Source organism: Crassostrea angulata, chromosome 3 (assembly GCF_025612915.1).
Source record: "Crassostrea angulata isolate pt1a10 chromosome 3, ASM2561291v2, whole genome shotgun sequence".
Lineage (NCBI taxonomy): Eukaryota > Metazoa > Mollusca > Bivalvia > Ostreida > Ostreidae > Magallana > Magallana angulata.
In genome coordinates, this window is record NC_069113.1 from 22,275,001 (window position 1) to 22,301,869 (window position 26,869).

Below are 26,869 nucleotides of genomic sequence, written 5' to 3' on the forward strand. Positions count from 1 at the left end.
AGACTAAAGTCTAAATATCAAACGTTGCGAACTATTATCGTTGTCAATCGACAGATAAACACACGCTTTTACCGGCAAAATCAATTGCAAGGATTCATTACTGATTAAAAGATGAAGAAAGGTGGATTCAAGGCTCGATTGCACTTACTCTTGGTGGACTACTTGTCCTCCACAAACACACGGACAATGACGCCTGTGGTTAGTAGAACATTCAACATTTAAATTACAGTCTCTAGACATTGTTCTTAAGACACCAACAAAACTGTACTGCCCTTTTTTATATAACGTAAAATATAACCTTGCTATTGTCATCCTTTCTTGCAGAGAAAACACATCCTGCAGATTTTAATCTTTCTGTACGGAAAAGAGAACATCGGTCATTTTGGTGGATTTTCTTATTCCAAGAATAAAGAAGTTGCTGGTTCGTATATCTATTACACCTCTTATAATATGATACCTCGGTAACTCAAAATCATAATTCACGTCGTTATCGGTTGATTGATTGTTCGATTGATTGATTTATTTCAGATCAACAAAGGAAGTACATCGATCCTGTTTGCGTTTCTCTTCATGGAGGCGTTGAAGAAAAACACAGTGACAGAGACGGACTTGACCACACTCCAGAGAATGTGGGGGCAGCATCTCCTGTCCTTGTTGAACAATGGTAGGTACATATAAAAATATGGTTAAAGACACGCAGTATTACATGCTGTGTTTGATCGCGTTTTTTATATCACTTAAAATATCAATTATTTAAGAATGGATTAAAGAATAAATCTTCATTTTTTAAATTGATGTTTAGGAATGGAAAAGGCTGCTGAGAGATACGAGAGGATTCTCCATGACAGCGAGGAGACAATATTCAACGTTTGTAAAGTATTCCTTTACTCGTTTATTTATGGGGTGATTAGATGGAGAAGCATCGCTTCATCTATTCAGCCCATTAAATCATCAGTTCATCATATATTTAGTCTTTAGTTTCTTTCGAAATGTATTTAGTGCCTTAAGATAGGTGTCGGAATCGGGGGGGGGGGGGCTTAACCACCGGTCCCCCACTTTATTGGAAAATTGGCATAACCATAATCCCTTTTTTGGCTTGTCAACATTTCTGATGAGTCTAGCCCCAACCCAACCTCCACTCTCAATTTACTTCCGACACCACTGCTTAAAGTCACCCGCTGAAAACGAAGGCGAAAATAAAATGGGGCGAATATTTCCCTGTATACAGTATGCCTATATCATTCAACAAAATTCGCAACATATTTATCTCAATCTTGTAGATCAAACGATTTCAACGCAATCTTAAAAAAGTCCGTGGAACGGGAACAGAAAGCCAGATAAAATCTAACCACGTGGCACCAAAGGCAGTCATCCCGTTCCCGTTCAGAAACGAAGGATACACGAGAGAATCGCAATGGCACTGAGGAATGTGTTGGATCAGGCGAAGCGAAGGATTTTTTCATGTTGAAGTTTAAGGACGGCCAATAAAAAGACTGGTTTATTTAACCAAGACTTTGTGTGGCGTTTTAATCACTGCTGTGACGTTTAAGTCTCTTTGGCTACATGACACTGTTAACTGTGGCGTTTTAGTCACCAGACTATCGAAACTTTAGTGGCGTTTTTAAGTCAACAAACTCTTTGTGGCGTTTTAGTAACAAAACTGGCTAAACTTTTTGTGGCGTTTTAGTTACAGTTAAAATAAACCTTAAAGTACATCCAGTGTTCTGTGACGTCATACTTTATTGTAAAACTTTGAATTCTTTAAAATTTGTGCAAGATAGTTTTATTTATTTTAATGTGAACATAATCTCATGGATGCAATTAGAAATATTGTTAAGTTCAAGATATTTTTGCAGCTTAATTTTATCCTAAATTTCCATTTTTTTATACATTTTATCTATGCTAAGGGGACATAACTCTTTTTCTGACTGTTCTCTCATTTGAATGTCTCAATGCTATAAATTTTCTTATCCCAACAATCAATTTTAAAATGTTTTGGTAGTTTTACTCTTGACACAGTTGACAATAAAATTAATCAAGATAAACAAATTTCTGCCTACAAATATTTTACTTTTTACAAAAAAAGTACGGTTTTCTGATGCTAAATTGTGCTTTAGTTCATGTTTATCTGACATATCAAAAAGTGTGATGACATGTATATTTTTTCTTATAATTGATGAAATTTAGGTCTATTAAACTGAAATCAGTTCTGTTTTTCAACTTTCATCAGCGGGTTTTACGAGTATGGAGTTACCTCAAGTTATCAATCCTGTAACATTTTGTTCTGTTGTAATTTCAGCGAATTACCATGCATGTTTAAATTTCTATACGATGTGCTTTAAACTGTCTCAAAATCATCATTTAGACACAGAAAACACATCAATGATATTTTGAAAATGATTCAAGCCTTTGTTTTAGATACTTTTAAACGGTATGATTAAATCGTTTGGAGTTTTTTTTCATTTTGTTTAACATGTAACGTTACCTAAAAAAGCGTGTTCAAAAAAATGAAAGGAAATGGATAAAAAAAAGAAGCAATAATTTATGACGTTCTATTAGCTTTGACAAAGCAAGACTAGGCTACAGATAATTATTAACATTTGAAACAAAATCCGATTCCCGACAGGTTCGGCAGGGTTCCAGTTTCTATAAATAAAAATTCACGTCACATGTTGGTTGTATATCAACAATGTAAACAGCGCGGAAAATTAACATGGCTTCCCGTGACGGCGAAAGTGACAGTGTTTCATCCGACGACGATTTATACAGCAGTTCTGCAGGTTCAGACATAAACATTGATGATCCGAACTCCCAGTCATCCTTGTCAGATCAGCGATTCAGAGGGTCCCTGTTTTTGGAATATGAATTAACTATAATGTGTATTCGAGTATTAATACACTTTAATGTACTATTTTAATTAATATTACATGTATAACAACTTTTTCACCGTATTTTGCAAACATGTACATAAACTGTTAAAGATTCATGTATACATATACAGTAGTCGATTTTTGACAATGAATACACAATTGAATTACCTTTCTTGTTAAAGGATCATACTTTTATTTTGACAGTGTGTTATCTTACGCTGATACTCGACCAGGCAAAACATACGAGGTGCGAATTTTGGCGTTCTTTCACTGTTTTGTATGTTGAAGACACAGTTTAGGATTATTAGTTTTTCAAAGTAAATTACTATTAAGAAATAATCATTGTAGCTAGTGGCCTTAATGTAAACAGTGAAACAAAACATTGGCAGTTATTTCAGCATATTTTTAATCGCAGAAAGGGAGACTTTTATCGAGAATTAATTCTTTTTTTTGTTCATCATAATCACGTTAAAACAATTTTTATCGGTATTTCAATACACATTCATTTATGTAATTATGTAGTTCTGGTGCACAAGGTGGTTGTAGAAAATTCACAACAACTGTATTGTTTACAAACCCCTGTCGGATATTTCCTAGTCTCTTTTAAACTTAATTTATAAGTTTGTTAATCAACTGATAAACAAAGTAATATCTAGCGTTCGATTATCCTAAATTCAAAAGACCAATTCACACTTTACAAATGATATGTCCCTTGTCCGTCATCTTTGGGGGAAAACCCATACATGTATATTTCTCACTGTAGCCATTGTAGTTTAGTGGATTGTAACTTCGTCATTTGACATTAGAACTCTGTTTCTGCTGTGAAATTTCATTGCCTCAAATTGGGCCAACCCCCACATCGAAGTGATAAGTTAAATTCAAAGGGATTTCTTCACAGGACGTTCAAATATTTGGTTGCATAAATAAGGTAAAAGTTGTTTTTCCCTTTGGGCTGACCCCGCAAAGGGGAACACCTTTTGAAAAGTGTGGATTAGAATATTTACTTTTATTTATTCAAGGACATTTACTGGGTTTCGGCGATGATTATCTGCATGGATAGGACTTTCAAAATTTTGACTGCCCACCGCAAAGGGGAAACTTCAGCCATTCGCTGCCGCCATTGGATCCGTGTCCCGCAGAAGTGTTTAATCCAAAGACATTTAAATAGGTTTTAAAATTAAACAGTTTGTTTGCTCTGTGAATAGTTTGTTCATCTTTACCAAATACGTACAATTTTTCCTTTTTTCACATTTTTAAACTGTTTAAAAAATCAAAGGTGTATCATGGTATGAGTTTTTAAAATACACCTTGCTGTAACAGTTTGTGTATTTTGTGAGATTTGTCACAATCTCGAATTTTCTCTGCTCCATACAGTATTGTTTTATCCGATTTACCTGAAATCCCAAATCTTTTGAAATAAGTCTTGGAAATTTCAGGTTGGTTATAGCTGGCGTACAGGGTTTCTTAAATCAATTTGTATTTGATTAATCAAATTTACAACCATCCTAGATTTTTGTTTCTTTGCAATGTTTCAATGCACGCTCATTAAGGCACTTTGTCACATTTTATTGAAAATGAAACCTAAATAAAGCTGTAAATAAAATTCCACCAATTTGAAACTGTATTCCATTGTCAATATTACAGGTGAAGGACCTTTTGAGATAACTCAGTCCTTTTTTCAATATATCATGGAATATATACCCGGGTGGCAGTAAAGGAGCAATCGAATCTAATATGGCGACCACATGCTTTTATGAATTTATGTCAGCTTTAAAGTCTGTAAAGTCATTAAGAGATACCTCAGAAACTATTCTACAATATTCATCATTCGGCGATGTTATATAGGGCTGCGTTCAAGACCGTAGCAGCTAGCCTAGCCGCTAGGTCGTGGGTATCTAGGTCTCTTGAACGGACCACTAGGTTTGCCGCTAGGTCTCAGATTTGAAGTTGGAAATATTCAACTAAAGACTAACTACATTGGCATAATTTGTTAATTTCCAGCGGGAATATGCATGTTAAAATTCATTGTAACTTAAAGGATGAACAAAATATCACTATATAAATAGATTTCATAATTGTTTCAAAGAGGTAACTAAGGTGACCATCTTGCATTTGAGGCCTAGCTTAAAATATTTAGACTACGAATATCTACTTGGCGGCTAGGCTAGCCTACCGTTCAACTACGCAGCCCTATGTAGATGCTACGATCTTGAACGCAGCCTAGATGATTGTAAAACTTGGAAAGGGGCAGAGTGGATTTTTAGGAAGAAAGGTATAACATCGCCTCCAAAATTTCCTCGGATTTTAATCTTCTTGTCTTTAAATTTCTTGGCAACTATTATAAGGACAAATGTTAGCCTTCTGGTTGTTCGGTTTTCGAAGAGTTTTACAGAGGGTTGCACTTCAACATTCAAAACTTACAACAATTCATCACTACCTTGACGTTTTTATATTTGCCGGGAGGAATGCTAAATACTATATCGAGATATCTTTTCAAAGTTATACAGATTTACCAGGTTTTCCAATTGCAGAAGACAAACCTCTATGTCCAAACAACTATCATGACATTTTTAGCTTTTGAGATATATCCCTGACGCAAAATGTAAAGAGTTGCGAAAGACTTTACAACATTTTTTGGGTTAACGCAAGGCAACCCTACCACAAATACGTTCATTAATAGAAAGCTATTTTTGACTATGGCTATAAGACCAACAAGGGCGTTTTTGCGCCGTCTACACTAATGCTACGTCAGTGGTTTCAGAGCTTCCTTATCGTATCAAAATTACTCAATCTCTACGCCAAGACTACATATTGGTTAGTTTTAAAGGGGCATGGGCACGATTTTGATCAAAAAGTATTTTTCCGTTTTTAATATCTACAATGCTTCAGAAAGGCATTAAAAATAGACAACCAAAATTTGTCATTTGTTGAGGCGAGTAAAAGAGCTTGAAATTCTTTACATTTTGTACGTTGAAGTAAAAATTTCAGTTTTAAACCTAAAACGAATGTCTTAAACGTTAGGACCTGTGTATCTATGCTTACACTAAATAAAAAGGATAGATAAATAGGCTGGGAAAGATTTTGTACTGGTATATTGAACATACGTAAACAAAAACAGGGCACGAGCCTTGTTTTCATGTCAAATATTTGTGAGTCTGTATCTTGCTTATTACTCAACGACTGACTCAAATTTTATTTGATCATTAGAAAAGCATTTCTAAAGCAATGTAAATAATAAAAACATAAAAATAGAATTTGACCAAAATCGTGACCATGCCCCTTTTTAAGCGTTTAAAAGGGGCGTATGTTTTCTGAATCAGAAATCGACATCTGATATTAACAACAAATTTTTACACAGTGCAAGGTTATCTCACTTGGTTTGTGGCGCATATTTTAATGTGAATGGTGCTTTTACCCTTGCCCACAAAGTTGAGGCTCTAGTTTGTCGGTGAAAGACATGACTTTCCTTGTATCAGTTCCTGTCGTTGTTGCGATGAGTGTAAGGAGTGTCAGATTAAGTAGTGGGAGAATAATTTAAACGGTTGTTACTATACTAAATAAGCTCATGTCCAAATCAGAATTGCTAATGACTCTTCTGCGAACCGTTGTACTAGTTATAGTTACCGTATACTTTTCTATTGGTTTGCTTTAGATACCCGATGACAATTTTGAAACGCCCACGAGGGGCAACGCCCCGAGTGGGCGTTTCAAAATTTCATCGGGTATCTAAAGCAAACCAATAGAAAAGTATATCGGTAACTTGCTTGTACCATAGCTACGCCAAAATGTTGTTAATAAATATAGTGGGTCAGAGAGAGAGAGAGAGAGAGAGAGAGAGATTTTATTATTTTGCGTAAATTTCTTTTTTAATTTTCTCAAGACATTCACATTAGTTACTAGTATTTTTCTGACCTATATAACAAATAAGACAAAGAAGCCGATGTTGACAATTGCCAATCGATTTGTCATGCACGATTAAACTGGCATGAGGTATCGCACAAAAAGACACGTGTTCGGGTGGTTATTATTTGGTATCAGGCGGGGGTAGAGGAGCATGAGATTATGGCCCGCACGGGTCACCGTTCCATCGAATCTGTTCGCCAATACAAAAGGGCGTCAGACAACATGATGAAGGAAGTGTCCGCCGTGTTAGAACCTAAGCGCTTCAGGAAAAGTGATGAGCCTACCTCTACGATTACTACAACTTCCCTTGATTCACCACGCTCCATGGATGTTGACAACTCAGCCACTGGACCAATATTCACCAACTGCACATTTAACTTCGGTGGATTTTAAGATGATGGTTATTCAAGGAATATGTGTTCGTAATAATTACATTGTGAACGATTTGTTATACTTAGAGAAAGGGAGAGAGAGGGAGATAGAGGGGGAAATATAATTAATTTTGAGTTTTGTTCTTGTGCCATAAAAACGGTTGAGAGAGAGAGAGAGAGAGTATATATTGAATTATTTATTCAACTTTATTAATTCTCAGTTATTCTTATTTCTGTACAGTAATAAAGAGTAATTATTTATGATTGTGGTTTTTTTCCCTAGACTATAAGAGGGCGGAGCTTCAAGCTCTCTTATAGGTGTATATACCCGCTACAGAGAACTGTGGGTTTGCCATATATACACCACGTTTTTAAACAAAGAAAACGTGGTGTATACACCGACAGCTATGGTACAAGCTTTCAAGCAATACATTTATTTTATTTTGCACAGTTTTTATAGCAAGTACATGATAAGACAATGTAGTAGTTGACTCGATTTCTCGTAAGCAGTGAGCCAGGTTCTGGGAAGCAGCACCTCTCGCCCGCAGATAGCCTTGCCAAGTACCCCAAATCATTCCACAACATCATCTCTGATATAGTCTTGTCAAATATCCCAAATCATTTAATAACATCCTCTCTAGTTTGAATTTGCTAACTAGACCATAACACGCAATCTCTATTACTGATTATACGGTATTCGTAAACAGACCAGTTAGGTAAGGGAACTGTATTACAAATAGACGGACAAGGTGGTGTTAGCATGTTAATATCGGCTTGTTTCTTATTATGCACCCCCCCCCCCCCCCCCCTTCGAAGAAGGGAGGTCATTTTGCTTTGCCGCTGTCTGTCGGTCCATCATCAGTTTTCGTTCATTTCCTTTGCAGGAGTTGCACCTACTGAAATGACAGAGTTATGCCTCTGAAACTTATGAAATCCACAAATCAGTGCGCTGGAAATATTCATAATATTAATCTTACATTCGCAAACCTGTGGTGGAAATAATTTGGGAAAGCTTTCGGCTAGAAGGTTGAGAATTGTTGCAGATGATATGCATGAATTCATAAGGTTTTGCTTTCCAAATGGGCTAATATGATCATACATTCTTCTACTTCTTCAATTGCGCTATTTGGGGGGGGGGGGGGGGCAACTATTCGTCACTAAGCCATAAACCCTGATCCAGCTCTGTTTCAATTGAATAATTCTCTAGTAACTGTTATGGATGTCGGCCAAGAGAACTTGCTTGTATGGCATGATGAAAGCTTGTTAATATTACCACGCTTTGAACTCTGCACCTCCCAGGGTCAACATGTTGAACTTGAATTTGTTATGTGCTATACATAAACTTTGAACTTGTGTGTTGTTTCAGAAATTTGAATTTTGGCTTCACTTATGTTTGTGCAGCTATAATGTATGATTTGCATATGTTTTGGGGGTACATATATGGCCTTTATTTGGCGGCCCGTTGCCCATGTTGATATTTGATCTGACTTGATATTTGATTTGAAATTGTACTCTTACTTCATATTAACAGCGGTGCCGACACTATCGCCACGTTATCAAAATATGAAAATATAAAAAATCAAACCTTTGTATTGATATACTTTTCTGAGATAATTTTAGTACAAACGCAGTAAACCCCCGAAAAATGCCACTTACTTTGATCATGAGTAGGATAAAACAGTAGGGCTTCTTTGCTCGAATGTGTTCCTTCTTAAACTCACAAAGTTAATATAATGCTTTAATTGGGATTTCGGAGACAGCATCGGTATCCTCATTATCAATTGCACCCTCTCTTGATCTCTGCTTCACGTACATATATCTTGTATCTGGTCAAATAACCTTGTCTGATTACAACGACATTGACACTGCAGAGAGCAGTTTCAGCATACATAAACAAATGCTCAGTTTAATAATCCTAAACCTTAATATGGTTTTAAATAATATGTTGATTTCAACACAAAACTATATCTTTGTAATTTTATAAAAATAACATAGTATATTTTATGTCATTGCGGTTTACAGTAAAAAAGATACAAATATTTTTCGTAAAAATAAGGTAAATATATTTAAGGAACATGTATATACATTCATTTATTAAATTATGTGGCTATGCATAATACCCCCGGTCGGTAATTAGCTAATTAAGTTGATTTTGCTCTGATACATGTGTGCAAGCTATTTATACGACCCGTGAAATCTATGTAATTATGAATTAATTTCAACATTATGTTTTATTCTCTTATTCCCAATAATTGATTTTTTATTAATAGATGATTTTAATGTTATAAGCACTGTTTGCATTATTTCAACCTCTATTCTGTTTCTGCATTCCAACTGGGCCCTTGATTTTAGCTGTATTACTCATTGGCCAGTATTCAATTAAAAAAATTATAATCATAAAAAATAATGTTAGGAAAATTTACTGCATGAACCAATCATTTTTACATATTCAACTTATCAAACATTGTTCACATTGGGAAATGTTTATTGGTGTTGTTTTGCGCATTTTGAAAGTTAAAACGAAATTTCCTCTTATAGAATATATAATTATTCGAAATTCCCAGTGAAATCCCATAGACAACGTAAGTAGACAATTTTATTGGTTCAAATATTAAGAACCATATCAAGTACTTCCTTACCGCACGTGCAAGGGCATTCCTATATTATTAGTATCTCAAGCGGATGAATTGCAGATAATGAATTCAACGACAGGTGCACTATATATGTGATTTGTTTAGTTTTCTAGCTTTCGTAGGACGATTTATAGAGATAGGAGCTTTTGCCAGCAACGTGCCTTAAATGCGCAATAAACCTGATTATTAAATTAAATTAGCTAACGATTTTCCGCATTCAATCGTTCCGTGATGACAGTACAGAAAGAAACAGGGGGTCACGAACCATTGATTTAAGGAATTATTTCCTTATATGTGTGTTTTCCGGCAATAACAGAAAATGTTTTATCTAATTCCTTAAATTGCGGAAGATTTTAAATGTTTTAAAAGTTTTACGATATTTGATGTTTGTGATTTTAAGAGCATGACAAGATGAGACCTGTTTTGTATTTTGTTTTGACGACTGTTTCGATGTATGTTTTAATCTAGTACTTGTTTAAATGTGTATTTTGAGATATATTTTGTATATTCAATTCTTTCTTGTTGAATACTATTATTTTACTCAGATTATTTTTTAAGAGTTGTTGCGAAATCATCAGAATGGGATATGTTCGCCTTGAGCTTAACATGGCCAGTAACACTATGTAGATTCAGTGAACTGAATGTAAGTATATATTTTTCTAACGGTTTATATTTGTTTCTTGTATCCTACAATTACATCTTTTTTTTGTAGTTTATGATCAAGTAATCAATGGGAGTTTTTTAAAATTTAATTTTGATTGTCAGTAAAATTAAACAATTTTATTTGTTCGAGTTGTTTTCCATATCTAATTATTATACATGTATAATTATAATTTGCTAAATTACGTAGTATCAGTTTTTAAGATCCGACGCTTTAAAACACAAACATATCTTTCAGCATATAGTAATTGGATATTAACTGACTACTAGTATTTTGTAACTCTCTCTCTCTCTCTCTCTCTCTCTCTCTCTCTCTCTCTCTCTCTCTCTCTCTCGTCTTTGTTAATAGAGCTACATAAAAGGATTTTTTAAAAGTTAAATTAAATTTTTTTTTAACAGAAACCGCCTCAAAAATGTGTAATCTCGTCAAAACTGTGGACAATTCACGGTCTTTGGTATGTACATAATTTAAGTGTTGAAAATACTAAATTAAAACTCATTTTTGACAATAGATTGCATAATACAAAAAAACATTTTTCATTTTGTCTAAACTTGTAGGCCAAGTGCCAGAAATAGAGATCACGACCCTGAAAATTGCCCGATATCCAAACCCTTTAATAAAAACGAGATCCAGGTCTGAAACACTCTTAGACTATATATCGAGTATTTTGTGGTGGTGTTTGATTTTGCAACTGTTTAATGTGTCTTTTGTGCGTTTTATTTTTTCCAGAATTTATGGGAACCTTTGAACAAATACTGGCCGAATCAATTTCCAAGAACTCCAAAATATTCATTCTGGTAGATATTAATTACATTGTGGTTTGACATTGACATGAGCTAAATGTTTGAGATAAATGCTGACGTAAACGTTCCTTATAAAGCTTTGTAGTCTTCGTCGTCTGATGGGAAAATTCTAAACAAATTTATAGATCATTTATCACTTGATTAATTAACAATTTTCTTGACCATTTTTCAGATTAAAATTTATATTAGATAAGAAATAGTTAAAATCAAGCTTGAGTGTTTGAAAATATTCCTAACACCCACACTATAAACTTAAATTTTCTTCATTGCCTGTTCAAAATTTTTTATATCAGACACTTTGCATTTTTTTGTAGAAAATAAATTTAACAAGAATTTGAGAGGCAAGTAAAGTTACACTATCAGCGGTGAAATGTCTTATTTAGGAATACTAGTACAATATAAAGAACTATATTGTATCAGATATTACCATATAATGATCATGTAACGGGTTTTCTAAAAACAGACAACGGACCAAATCTATAATTATCAACAAACAATACATTAAGCTAAGCAACAGCTGAGAAAAACAATTTATATATCATTAAAATTTAGTATAAACTACTCCATCTTTGTTTTGTATAGCTTCGATGATTGGAAACAAAAGGATATTTTTACTTCAGAAATGTTTACTCTAAGATACAAGAAGATAATAAAGAGACCGGTACCGTTTGAATCGGCTCTCAGTTGTTTTTGATAACGTATAGATACATGTATATAGCTTCGTTGATTAAATTCGGAGTTTTATTTTTCTTTAGAAAATCTTACTTAAAGCTGACATGAATTCTTAAATATGCATTATTTCCCTTTTATCTCCGACTACCGCCAATATGTTTCACCTGACATGTGAGGTAATTACCTTTAAAAATTAAAATACCATAGGAAAATGATAATTTCTATAGGACAAATGATTCTCCTAAGAAAATATTGACAATTCTATAGGATTTTCTTCTAAAAATCCTATAGGAGTTATATTTCCTGCAGACAAATGATATTTCCTGTAGGAATTTGCATCAGAGAGGTTTTTCTGTCGGATTTTATCAAATCCTATCGGAAATAAAATTTCTCTAGGAAGTTGTATTCCGATAGAAAATTTCAAATTGTTTTTCCTATTCCGGGGTATGAATTATTTTTGACAGGTGGGATAAACTATGAAATCATTAGATTTCGTGGTGGCTCAATTTTTGTGGAATTCGTGGGTGCCTCTCATCCTTAAATTAACATACTCCACGAAAAAAATAAATTAGGACAGTAAAGTCATATTTCCTTCTGTAAGTATAGAATGCACGAAATCACGATCCCATCAACCTGTAAAATTGAAGGAATCCACGAAATTTGGCCCCCACTCATTTTAATGATTCCACAGTAATGAAAACAAAGGTGGTTGTAAATTCTTTAAACAATGGTCTATCATATGGCATATTTGAATTTATCGATATATTCAGTGTAGACAGGTGCAAAAATGCCGCTTTGGAACTAGTATAATTATCCGACACAGTGTTATTTATATTTGTTTATTCAGGAAACATGAATGGGAAAAGCATGGCAGATGTGCAACAGAAGTGAGAGAAACAGGGAGCGAGCATCTCTATTTCAACAAAACTCTTTCTCTGCGTATGAAATACAACATTGACGAGTAAGCTTTATATAATAATGCCGTAGAAATATACAATTATAACAATAACCACATCTTACGTGAAGTTGATATTGACAAGCAAAAATCTTAGTCTTCGTCGGAAATTTAATAATTTGGGTAGAAGATGAAACAAAGACAACATACTGTGTCTTGGCAAGTTTTTCGCATAACTGTCACTATACTTAAAGTTGATTTCAAGTGAAGTACAGTTTTCATACTTCGTTTGCCAAGATTACCGCATTACGTAAAGGCTTAATTAAGATATGTTTGTATTGTTTAATTATTAAATCATAAAAGTAAGTGGTTTGTATATAGATGTTGGATATAAGACATTGAAAAAGATTCAAATATTAAAGTTTCATGTAATTGATAAACAAATTTTTTTCAAAAATAAGGTGAAACCTAATGTGTAATTTATTAAAAACTTAACCTCCTAACCGTCAAAAAAACTATTTATTTTGATATCACCATTTTCATTTAATCTTTCCTTTACCTCCAGAATTTTATCTTCTGCCGGTATCAAGCCTGGGGAAAAGTACCAGGTAAGTAAGAATTTTTAAAATTGTTTTTGATACATTTTAAAATAATATTGAGAAACATTGTTTAATCAAGAATTATGCACTGTGACAATATAATTATGATTATTAAAATTTTGGATTTATCTAGTACTTTTAAAATATTGTTTGTTCTAGCTGCAAGACATCAAAAGTGTTTTAAAACAAAAATTGGGAAGCAAACCAATCATATTATGCGGTAATGTCAAGGTACTACACAAATAAATACTTCATAAGATTAATTCAGTGATATCAAAACGAATTGCAAACATAATCTAAATAGAATTTCTTTATCAATTTTTAATTTAATTTGATTATGTTAAAAAAAAGTTTTATACTGAGTTTAGTTTTATCTCTGGGTTATTAGTTAAAAAAATACAAGTAGCAAAGCCTTGACACTGTATTTTATTTCTTTCTTTTATTTTTTTTTCAAGAAAGTTCACTGGATATCGGCGATGGTAATATGCATGGATAGGAAGTTCCAACTATTTGATTGTCCAGAGAAAAGGATAGCAGAGAGATCGTATTTCAACACACCGCTGCCGCCACACGATCGGTGCCGAGCAGAAGTGTTTTATCCAATGAAATAGTAATGAGAATAATGATGTATTCTTCATGAAGTATTCCAACACGCTACTGGCTGATAATAAAGCAACACTGTAGTCATTTTTTATAGAACTCTGAGAACATTTAGACAGATGAATTGATTGAAAATAGAAATGAAATGAAACCAAAAATTTAAATAACACTGTTTGACACTGACAGAACTTACGTATAAGAAAAAAACTTGCGGTACATTTATATTCAATAGTACCCTGTATTTAAAGATTGGTTTTGTAGGTTTTTTTATTTACCTGTCTGTATAGGTTTTAAACCGTGTTTCAAACATTTATTTTTTTAACAAAAATTACATGCGTTTCATTTTTACATGATTAAAACTCATTATCATTATTGTTTTGGTAATTTTATGTAGGTTTGGTGTTTTTGGCGGCCGCAGCTTCGAATGCACACAATGTTAAATTAACGCAATTTGTACCTATGAATTTTATCATAATACCTTCCAGTTTAATTTTGATAGTTATTTTTTGAGCAAATTTAAAACAAGGAGCAAACAGACAGAAAGATTTCTAGGTGTGTTTCTGACCACATTTCAAAATTGCGTAGCGAGTTGACTTTGATACCTCTTAACGACGATTGAAGATTCCAGATGTGATTTGGGGTCGTTGTCGTCGGAATGTATTTAAATTAAGCATTGAAAGACTTTTAAATTATTATATACATTATTTTAAAATTTTTTTTTATATGATTTAGCTCTTTGTTATCATCTTATGATTATTTACCATCATCAAATTTTAAGTAACAAGAAGAAGTATCATATTACCATGCTCATCTACTAACATAGACTTTTATATGAACACGGACAGAGAGAAAAATAATTCAAATTAGTTCCATCCAGCTGATATAATTATAAGTAATTATATTATCATAATAAACAACATTTCACACTGAACACGATTTATATGTATTTAACCTATAGCGACATTAGCTCCGTGGCTATTACATGTATCTTCTGCGCCACGTGCTTAACCATTGTTCTACTTTACCAAAACAATTCAACTATTCATCATAACTTAATGTTAATTATATAGTTGTCGAGACCCTGAACATAAAGACTTCAATTTCAGTATCCCATTCCTACATGTTAATTCCAAACCGATGATGATTTCAGCATAAAATATATGATTGGATTTCGTATAACAAATTATTGTTCGTCATCTTTTTCAACTACATTTTATTTAAAATACGGCCTAGCTGCATTTCTGGTTACAACTTTTCAGTTATTTTATTTAAGTTTTAAAGCATTGCACTGTACTCCTTTCTCCAAATTCATAGCCGTATTCTGTTCCTACTTCTGAAAATAAGTTCAATTTTTCGTGTAGTTTTCTTACTTTTCTTTGTACTTTTCCTTTTCTGGTTCATTTCTTGAACTTTTTAGTTTCAAATATTTTTCTTTAGTTTGATATTTTCTATCACTAGCTGCAATTTAACAATTTCTTATGAAGTACTTGCTGTTAATTATTCTGCGTCAGTTTCTGACGGCAAACAAGTGATTGGTTCTTTCTGGGATTTTGATGGAGTTTAAATTGTTTCCTCTTATATTGATCGTACACTGTAAACCAACATTTATTCGCGGCGACTTTATTTCGCGATTTACTTACAATAAACTGGTTCGTGACGACTTCTGTTCGTGACCCTACCCGTATTTTGTTATAACAACCATACGATAAAGACTTGTTCGTGGCGAGAAATATTCGCGAAAAATTTCTCGCACGCAAATAAAAGTTGGTTTACAGTAACGATTTTTAACAGATTGATTCATTAAGTCTTTGAAATTCTTTTATAAATTTTTTTTTTAGATTTTTAAAATGCAAGCTGCTTCTTTTAACTTTAGAACTATCGATCTGGAGAATTTCAAAGGTTTCTTAATGAATCCCATTGATTGATCTATTATCATAATGTTTCATATAGTTTTGAGCTACACTAGATGATATCCCGTTCAGGCGCGGGAATTTACACTTTACACATTATATTGAATCATGTTTTTTGTTCATTTTTGTGTATACTGTGTCCAAAATATTTCTTAATTACTTTCTTAACCGATTCTTTAAAATTGAAATAAAACCAACTGCATGGCTGGCTATTTAGAGGAGTTGGCAGGGATGAAAAATCTAAACTGAAATCATTTTCGATGATATATGGGGATAGTCCACTAATGCATTTTCCATAGGCGGTAATGTTAACGTTATGGTTCATAGCTCCGGCCCTAATTTTCGTTCAGCAACGAGGGACCTCTTGAATGAAAGCTCATCAAATTGTCTCTTTCCTGTTAAAATTTCGTGGTTTGAAGTCAGATTCGTTTTCCGGCAAAATGCGTCTGTATTGAAAAACTCTGAAAATGAAAGTAAAAGTAGGGAATTTCTCAGTTTTGGAAAGGGTGTACATCAAACAATTCCAATTCTTTTCTTCAAATGATAATTCAATTTTGACACTTGTTTTAAAAATTGCAAATCCTCTTTTCTGACATGTGTCAAGCATTCTGATTTAAAATGTCCCAATAAATGTATATACACTCTAAAAGTATAGGGACTATTTTGCTTAAAGGCACTTCTTTGTTGTCCTACCGATTCTGAAATAGTTAGAGGGATATACCCAATATAAAACAGTCATTGTGGTTATTTACAATTCTTAGCTTATATATTCACTCTAGACACTATAAAGAACCATGATTCCAAATTTGGAAAAATTCAATACATAACTATGGATTTTGCAGCATTGATACACATGCATGAAATTTGAAGAAACAGTCCAGTCATAATTTACCTAAACAACATATAGCTCATTGGCACTCGATGCTCTTCAAATTGCATAAATAGAGGAAACTTTAATCTCAAGGATTAAAATACATGTAAAACATAAACATTCAATATTTTACCAAATTTATTTTGTTCATATTCTTATGAAAAAGCTCAATTAAGTCTGATTTTATAAAATTGTTGTCGTAAAAATCATGAGTTTTTCTTTAGTTACAAAAAAGAATTGTTTTCAAACACCACGAAAAAGGTAAAATAGAAAAGTATAGGAATTACCCTATCCATCAAGGTATTACATGTAGGTATTGGTTTATAAATAATAAAGTTATATGACTCTATAATGTGAGGCCCTCAATTCAGTTTTTGCTCCATTTTGATGCTAGCTTGAGATTACCTCACCTATGACGTCATAATGACGTCATAGTGATGAGTTGTTTTTACTCATATAAGTGTAATATTTGCTGAACTTTTATTTAAGCCTAATTTCGGAACAAATGCACCATGACTTAACTCATTAAATATATGTCATAGGGAAAAGAAACTTGCTAATAAGGATTTTTTTCTTTTACTCTTGTATATTGTTACCATGGTAACAAATTTAACAAAAATTATCAGAAGACATATCCTGTGGAAGAGAGTCTACATTTAACTAAAGTTCAAAATCCAGAGGAACAAGAAATACCCACAAAGTCTGTGAAATATGTTTAATCAATGTAAAGTTTCCCAGTATCTTTAATATTCTAAATTATCTGCATGTAAAATACTGGCCATGCAGGGTATATAGTTTTTATAGGTTCCTTCTTTTAAACTTGGACGAGTGAAGTTACAAAAATAAATTTTACTTACATCAAGTGTGGCTCACTGTTGTTTTTATTCTTTGAAGAAGACTTCCATTTCAATTTACATGTTATCTAAAATGAAATGTTTTGAATTAAATTCTACATTATCCAACACTATTCCCAACATTTGCAATTTCTTATCAAAAGCAGCATGTTGAGAGAGAGAAAGAGAGAGAGAGAGAAAGAGAGAGAGACAGACAGACAGAGAGAGAGACAGAGAGAATTAGAGAGAGGGGGAAAGATACAGAAAGAGAGAACAGATAGGCAACAATAACAACATCTTCATGCACAACACATCTATACAGCCTAAAGACCAACACCCCCCCCCCCCCCCAATAACATTCAATATCAACCCCCACCCCAACATATTGATCTATTTTTTCAATAGTATGAATAAATAAATAGTAGTAAATATCTACTTAAAATGATTACTGATAATTTCATTCAATTTTGATTATGATAAACAAAGATAGATTTTGTGGATTAAGTACTAACCAACATGGTAGGCTTCTACATGTTAAAGAGTGCATACCTTCATCTTCGGTACATAGTCATGTCACATGCATGACAAATTAAATTACTCCAATTTAATTTAAATCTATCATCATAAATATAGAATTGGAACCTACCGGACACTAATACAATTCCCTTACAATGCAAACTAGTCTTAGATAGCTGGACACTGCTAGAATGAAGTATTTTTCCTCACCGGAAACTTTCTGCTTTTCTACTTTCACTTTTGCTCGCTTGAAATGATCGCACTAAAAACCCGAAGTGATATTTGGTCTCAAAATTTATAAAAATGTCTTCTAAACTCATATATGATTAGAAACACACCAACATTTTCATTTTTTTTTAATGTAAAAACTCAAAATAAATTACATTCAAGTTAAAATAACAAATTGTTTAATTTAAATTGGTTTTTTGAAAATCCCGGGGGGGGTGTTGTGATGGATATTTTCTTGGAAAATATGCTATTAAAATGATTAAACTTGTTGAACTTGTTGGAAATTTAGTTTATTCACATAAATGAGAAAATGTACAAAAGAAAAATGCACGTTTATCATAATAATTGCAAATAAACAAGAAATATGCCTTACCAGCATGGAGCTCAATATGGGGATAGTCCACTAATGCATTTTCCATAGGCGGTAATGTTAACGTTATGGTTCATAGCTCCGGCCCTAATTTTCGTTCAGCAACGAGGGACCTCTTGAATGAAAGCTCATCAAATTGTCTCTTTCCTGTTAAAATTTCGTGGTATGAAGTCAGATTCGTTTTCCGGCAAAATGCGTCTGTATTGAAAAACTCTGAAAATGAAAGTAAAAGTAGGGAATTTCTCAGTTTTGGAAAGGGTGTACATCAAACAATTTCAATTCTTTTCTTCAAATGATAATTCAATTTTGACACTTGTTTTAAAAATTGCAAATCCTCTTTTCTGACATGTGTCAAGCATTCTGATTTAAAATGTCCCAATAAATGTATATACACTCTGAAAGTATAGGGACTATTTTGCTTAAAGGCACTTCTTTGTTGTCCTACCGATTCTAAAAATAGTTAGAGGGATATATCTAATATATATGTGCGCGTCCTTTATGCATTTGTTGCAGATGATTGAAAATAATAACAAACTTTTTTTCAAACATTAATGCATATATCAAAAGTTTGTTCTTTTGGTCAAATTTTACTATTAATATTTTTTATCACGGTCCAAAATAAAAAAAAATCAGATAAAATACTGTTTTGGAAAAAACAATTGGGGAGGGGGTTCATCCTCTCCACCGCCATTCAACTTTCCTTTTTTACGCATACATCGCTTAGCATATTCATTCAGAGACGTACATTGTAGAAAACAACTTGTTCATTGTTTGAATATAAAACGTTTACTACCAATCTGTTGTGGTATGTTAGTTTTCGCCTTGTAATAACACGTGCAATTCCATCAGGGCAACGGATGGCAATCTGTTAACAAACAGCATATAATATAGGTAAATGCAAAGTAAAAATAAATTAAGGAAACGGATTAATATAAGTTGTAACAACTTGTTTCCGAATCCTGTTTGCATAATTTATTGTTTATATTGATGTACAATTCAAAAATGAAATAAAGTTTAAACTAAAAATAAATTTAAGGTGGAAGGCTACATCGTCACAATATGTCCGACATCCGTTTGAAACGCCATTTTGTTCCGGATTGATAGCATTATGTCGTGGTACAAAATAGCTATACACCGTTCAATTGAACTCTTCTAACGATAGAGATGAGATAAGAATGAAATCACCAAAACGCTTAGAAAATATGGCAATTCCCTTCGTGATTAAAGCTTTCAACTAACATTGATTATGAGCTTTTATGTACAGAAAACGTGAAATCGAAATAATATACTGGTTCCCTGCTATTGGCAACACATATTTGCCATGTCATCTGCAACAGAAGATTATAAATATGTGACGGATTATCGATAAAGGTGAACAGAGATAATATTTTCACTTGAATCATATACACAGGATTAATATAAAACTAAAGTTCCTTAGTACCATCTTTTGTATTAATTATCCCAACTTCTTATTTAAAACTTTTGCAGTATAATACTTGCATTGAAAGTTTGACACTTAACTAATGTATTTTAATTAAAATAGATTTAGCTAAGTAGCAATAGCAGTGGAAGCCCGGATTTGCAAGCCAAATGAGGGAACGATTGAATCTTGATAAAGACGGTATTGACATTCTATGCAGTACCATTCCATACCCCCTTCTTTGGCGAATACAAGAAAGAAAACTTCTGTTTGTAAAAAAAGGAACCGCATGGTCACAACTGAATTCATTTGAGTATCACCTTCGATTTGTGCAAATGCAGTTATCAAATATAAAAAATTAATAAGATTGCGGTATATTAATTAATTCAAAACCTTTAAATTTGTTTTTGATTAGCCAAAATACATGTGCTGTACTTTGATTTCTAGCGATGTCAAGTCATCATACAATTTGACGGCCTCGACGTCTGTGGCATATTTTAATATGAGGAGAAATAACGCTTGTAGCTTTTGTGTTTTAAAAACAAATTTTTGTACATCATTTTTTTCTCCAAAAAATGGCTTAATTGACCAGGAAAACTACTACAAAGTCTTTATTATACACAGACTTTGTCTAACCATCGTTTAAAAGCGTTCACAAAATTTGATATAAAATCAGACCAAGCAGCTTTAATTGTAAGTGTGAACACCGAATATCCATTTGTGCTTATACATGTATCACCCAAGTAATTCATGATTCAGGTTTTTTGGTCAAGGGAAAATTACAAGTAATTGTAAAAAAAAACCCAGGCACGTCATTTTTCTGTTTATTGTCAATATATGTCCAATCAAACAGTATTTTGACATTTATACCGGTTTAGTATTTTTCGGTAATTTTCGATGGTAAATAATTATCCAGACGAATATCCTATTAACATTAATAATAAAACCTGATTAATTTTCACATCACATCATAATATTTATCAGAAAATAACATTTGATGTAATGATTTTTTTCACAGTATTATCTGTATCAAAACTGTGTTCATAATCAACCGACTTTTTTTTGTTCAACATATGCCACCAGGAGGAATACAAGGACGTTTTAAAAAAATTTATAATAAAATTGTTTACATACATTTGCATCGATGTTTGTTTTTCAGTTGTTCAATACGATTGAAATACAAAGTAAAATATATGTGAGATGTCGATTTATAGGACAATGTAGGAAACGAACAAAGTTTGAATATTTTGTGTTTTTTAAAACCTGACAGTGTGTCTTATGTTGTTAGAAATGTTCAATTTACTATTTCAATAGCTTAATCTGACGATTTTTATTGCAATTTTTTGTTATGTAGGAAATTAGACCTAACGTTTGTCAGTATGATAACCAACATAAAAGAAAACATCTTGAGAAATAAAGCAGATTATTTACTTGTATATTTGGCTACTCGGGCTACTTTGTGAAAGTTGAAATAGATAATTTTTATGCATATTTAAAAATAATGCAGGCATAGGTCTGTGTGTAGAAAAAGCAATCGAGAGAAAACAGCATGGGGGAGGCATCACAGCAAGTTTATTTGCAAAATTTCAAAATATTTAAATGAAAAAATATTGAATCTTTCATAAGATACAATATTAAAAAATGTATCGTTTTCAATAAAGATAAAGAGCACAATTTTTATACCTGATATGAAAATAAATTAAACAGTGGTACTAGTACTACTACGTTAATATTACTCCTTTAGGGTCCCAACGATTTATACATTTATACCTCCGTCTTATTCTGTCTTCGAATACGCATGTCCGCTTCCATTATTCCGAACACGTTATTCTAAAATGCATGGTTCCTAAGACAGGGATTCAAACCCTAAGGCGGGGTCAATGTGGCCACATAGAGATATAATTGATTTAATATTTTCTTTTGTATTGTAACATTTGTGGAGGAGAAGTCCTGCATTGTTATAATGTTCATGATGTTGTTAAATGATGGGATTTGTGGTTCCTTGGCCATGGGGCAGAAGTTATGACGGGAGGTGTAAATATGAACAGGTAGTTTTATTTGGGGTTATTATATCCCCGGCAAACGAAGATTAGGGGGGGGGAGGGGGTATATATGAATCACATTGTCCGTCCGTCCGCCTGTCTGTGCAAATTCGTGTCCGGTCCATATCTTTCTTATGGAGAAACATTAGAAGTTCTTACTTCACACAAAGATTGCTTATGACCTAAGGGTGTGTCATGACCAAGGTCATTCGGTCAAGGTCCCTAGCAAAAAAATGTGCAAAATTCGTGTCCGGTCCATATTTTACTTATGGAGGAGCATTGGATGTTCTTACTTCACACAAATATTTCTTATGACCAAAGGGTGTGTGATGACCTTGACTCAAGTTCATTTGGACAAGGTCAAGTGCAGAAAAGTGCAAATTTCATGTCCGGTCCATATCTTTCTTATGGACAAATATTGGAAATTCTTAATTCACATAAAGATTGCTTATAACCTCAGGGTATGTCATGACCTTGACACAAGGTCAATTGAGGAAGTTCAAGGTCATTGTTTAGAAAATGCGTAATTCCTGTCTGTGCCATGTCTTGTATAAATGGAAATAATTAGAATCGAATATTTGACACAAAGCTTGCTGGTCTCAGGCCACATAATTTTTTTTAATTCTCATCCCTCTCTCTCTCTCTGAAAATGGCCTGCCCCGATGTATTTTTTTTTTGGAAACAAAAATGTGTAAAAAAAAATTCGCAAAAAATCGGGCTCAGTATACCAATAATTCAAAATGTTTAAATTAAATGGCTGCTTGACATGTGGATTTTCGTTGGATTCGACTCATTTTTGTAAACATACGGATGCAAATGTTCTCATGCATTAACAGTTAACTTAAAATAAAATGGAATTAACAGTTTAAAAAAATATAGCAGTTATTTATAGAAAATGGACGGTGAAATAGATTCATCCAATATTGTCTATAATAGCAAAAATAAATGCGTTTCAATTTTTTCTTAATGGGAGTATCAATTGTGAGCTTGCTCACAGTACCTTAGTTGCTGTTTGTCATTCATTAAAAATTTTAACTGCATTTGGAAAACTACACGGTAAATATAAACTGTCACTTGGCAGTATTGAATAGATGTTATTTATTTTCAGATCTTTTTTTCTACCCCTACACATCTTAAGAAAAACTTAATTTATCATTATGTAGACCAGGAGGCCCTATACTGTAACTGTAAATTTTCATGTCCCCCGGCAAGAGTTTTAACTCAAAGTGGGGCAAATATTATATATATTATATATATATTATATCCATATAATGGGTGTGGATTGGCTGTATATTATTTCAAATATTTTAATTATTTTATTAAGCTTTTGAATTTTAACAAAAGTAATTAGTACATATCTAGAAAAGATAATGAATAAAGCTGAATTGTTTGTTCATATTTACAATTAATTTGATTGAAAAAGTATTTCCATTCTACGTATACCGTTATGCAATTAATGTTTTCCATATGAGAATGTTCCGTAATCACTAACGAGGAGGTCTCGTACATTTCAAGAGAATTGAAAATTTTGCAATAGCGATCAAGTCCTACTGTATTTAAAATTAAAATTAATTTGCAAAAATGCCCTCCAAACGGATGTTGCTAAATCCGACCAATTTTTTCAGAACCTCCCTACGTCAGATTGGACAAGTCTAACTGTATATTGTCAAGTATGATCACACCATTACCAATAACAAGGACAAAAATACTGTAATGCAAGTTAATCACTCAATATTAATATATATAACACTTAATTTCATGAATGATCTGTGCTCAGCAGATCTTCATCTGCAAAAAGTATGTGAAAATTATGTTTTCGAAACATTTTCCAATTTATTATCTGAATTGCAAGTAACTGACATTCAATCTTTCCAATATTTAATGTCAAACAAGGGTTATAAAAGCACTCTAGTACTAACCAGTTCATTATTCGGGATTCCATGATGATCTTCAAGCTTTGTTTTGTTCTTTGCTTTATAGCATTGAAGGACGTGGCATGCGGTAAGTATATTTTTCATCATCACATCGCAATCATTAAGGTAACCGCCAGATAAATGTTTGATATAAATACAGTCTCTTTGACATAGTTTTTTTAAAATGATTTTTTGGGGTTTAAACTGGAAGTTAAAACAACTCTATATTAAATATATAATTTATATAAATATACAGCAAAACTCGGTTATAACGAAGTCACTGGGACCTAAGAAATTACTTCGTTATATCCGTAATTCGTTATAACCGTATAAAAAATTCATGAAATTTACATAGCTGGGGATCCAAGATGACTTCGCTATATCCGTAAATTCGCAATATTCGTGTTCGTACTAAACGAGTTTTACTGTATATCTATCTTAATTTTAGCTACATGCCCGTCAGTGACAGAAGCCATGGCAAAAACCTGCATAAGTGAGGATTCAAGATGTTCCCCAGTGCCTGTTGAGATTAACAGCGGCACCTGTTTCACAGGGTGCACTATAGTATGTTCAAGTAAGAAGGGAAAGCTGTTTTGACTTTCATCATAACTGTATCTTTCGAAAAAAAAACCAAATGGCAATACCTAAATTGATCTTTTTATTTGAATATTTTACACGGTTTAACGGTTAACATTACAAACTAGCCTAACTTTAAATTAGTTCAGTGAATATAACATAATATATATTCAGATTTTAGATAAGTTTTAGTTACAGGTTTCGTATACAGATTCGTGTTTAAGTTTTCATATGTTCAAATGACAAGACACGCTGTCCACTTGAGCCGCCCCTTTTATCAAACAATTCCGTGTCGGACGAGCTTAATAAGCAATTTCTATCAGTTATTACACCCATTTTAGGGACAAATGTTCAATTTTCTCATTTTCTGTGCGTTTTGTTAAATTTCGCTTTTGAATCCCATTATTACACATCTCTACTTACTCTATCGATTGCGAGCCCAAATAGATACTCTAATCAAATCTGCCAGTTACATGTAAACTGTGTAACAATTGGTTGTGCTTCACAATATTAAAAAATGCAAAAAAACCCACCATAATTATGAAAGGAAAATGCATAAATAATTACATATGCAATACGTTAACCTGTGTGTGCAGTCCACACGCTTGTAAGCTCATTTTCGTTCCATCTTTCTTTCGATTTAACAATAACATTTGTATATGGATCCATAACACTACCACATTTGGTTACGTTGATATGCCGCTGTGAGGATCATGGGAGGGTTTGGGAGATCGAAGCTGCGAGCAGCTTACATAAGTAATTTTTAAAATACCTTAACTTATAGAACGACCTTTATCCTCCATATGCAGCCAAAAACTTACGCTATGTCAAGAATCTCCTCAATTTTTGATTAATGCGCATATTGTACTTGAACAAAGTACATTATAAATTTGCCTTTTTAAAATATCAGCTTTTTAATCAATATAACCAAAATATTGTGGTTTCAAGGTGGAGTTGGCTGTGAATGTAAATAATGTTTTATTCACTTTTAGTGTTTTCATTATAAAAGATATTGAATTTATGCTTTTTTATTTAGATAACGTAGATGAAACTCGATGCGATAACCCGACAAAAACCGACGTCGAAACCTGTAATGATTTCGGAGATGAGTTGTGTTCTTCATTCGGAATCGTAACCGTAGAGAAAGGAAGAAAATGTTTCAAAGGTTGTGGTGTAATGTGTTCTAAAAAATAAATGAGACACCAAAGTTATACAAGTATTGTATTTAGCTCATCTGTCCGTCCGTCCGTCTGTAATCTTTACATTTTCTCTAAAACCACCAGGCCAATTTCAACCAAATTCAGCACAAAGCATTCTTATGGTAAAATGAATATAAATTGCAGAAATGAAAGTCCGGTCTTTAATCAAAGCGGAGAAAATCTCGAAACTGTAGAAAAAAAGGGGGGAGGCTATTTTTAAAAATCTTCTCATGAGCTACTGAGTAAAATTGAACGTCATTTAGATTTAATAATACTCATGGAAAGGAAAATAGAAATTGCAAATATAATGGGCCAATTTTGTTTCAAATTTACGAAAATAATAATAAAGAAAGAATATTAATGGAGGTCGATCAGTTTATAATTAACTTCGGGTTCGGTATATCGAAAACCAGGTTTTTGTTTGAAACAGCCATGTTTGACGCACGAAAACGAATCAAACGGACAAAGATGATTTTGCTTGTTGTGCAACAGTTTACATGCGAAGGGAATATTGGAAACTTGCAAAATATATTTGTACCGATTTTCTGAAGTAAATTGAGGTTAATATTTCAATGAGTTGATATGTTCACTTGTGACGTTTTGATTTTAGTTTCATTTTCGTTAACTATGCCTTTTAACTTGAGGGGAACTATCGCCTGTATTTTGGAATATTTACGTATCAAATCAAACATAGACTTCGATAAACCAGACAGCTGATTGTTTACCTTTGCAAAGTGAGCAAAATCTGATGCACTAACGACATATAATATACAACAAGGGCACCGCTAAGCGGAGCATCCTCTTGAGTTATTGCGTGGGATGCATTATTTAAGAATATGTAGTTATGTAAATGTAAATGAGGAGACAACATTGAACCCTCAAAAACTACTTTTTCTTTACCTGCACTAGAACTAAATCCAAGAAATATCAGGTTGAGAAGCGGAGGTAGTTATTGTCAAGTCCTACATAAAATTTGTTTAAAAC

General features: G+C 32.9%; 1 protein-coding gene, 1 long non-coding RNA gene and 1 pseudogene across 2 annotated transcripts; all 3 read left to right on the plus strand.

Annotated features, from left to right (window-relative positions):
* The window catches only part of LOC128178396 (uncharacterized), a 2,190-nt pseudogene extending 136 nt beyond the window's left edge, over window positions 1-2,054 (plus strand).
* An 8,020-nt stretch (window positions 2,055-10,074) lies between these two features.
* LOC128178397 (ribonuclease Oy-like) lies at window positions 10,075-14,379 on the plus strand. The gene is made up of 9 exons (XM_052845539.1): window positions 10,075-10,229; window positions 10,336-10,420; window positions 10,837-10,892; window positions 10,996-11,071; window positions 11,168-11,235; window positions 12,761-12,874; window positions 13,374-13,416; window positions 13,567-13,638; window positions 13,863-14,379. The coding sequence occupies exons 1-9, from the start codon at window positions 10,189-10,191 to the stop codon at window positions 14,016-14,018; spliced, it is 711 nt and encodes a 236-aa protein (XP_052701499.1). The 5' UTR covers window positions 10,075-10,188; the 3' UTR covers window positions 14,019-14,379.
* A 9,694-nt stretch (window positions 14,380-24,073) lies between these two features.
* LOC128176109 (uncharacterized) lies at window positions 24,074-25,902 on the plus strand. Its single transcript, XR_008242747.1, has 3 exons — window positions 24,074-24,198; window positions 24,559-24,684; window positions 25,723-25,902. It is a non-coding gene; the product is annotated as an uncharacterized LOC128176109 (long non-coding RNA).
* Window positions 25,903-26,869: the final 967 nt, after the last annotated feature.

What these genes read in the sequence shown, in the direction of transcription:
- LOC128178397 (XM_052845539.1), top strand. Translation starts at nt 10,189, where the DNA reads ATGAGACCTGTTTTGTATTTTGTTTTGACGACTGTTTCGAT. An exon ending in GTTTTGACGACTGTTTCGAT is followed by an intron (nt 10,230 to 10,335) that starts GTATGTTTTAAT and finishes TTATTTTTTAAG; the next exon opens with AGTTGTTGCGAAATCATCAG. An exon ending in GTAGATTCAGTGAACTGAAT is followed by an intron (nt 10,421 to 10,836) that starts GTAAGTATATAT and finishes TTTTTTTAACAG; the next exon opens with AAACCGCCTCAAAAATGTGT.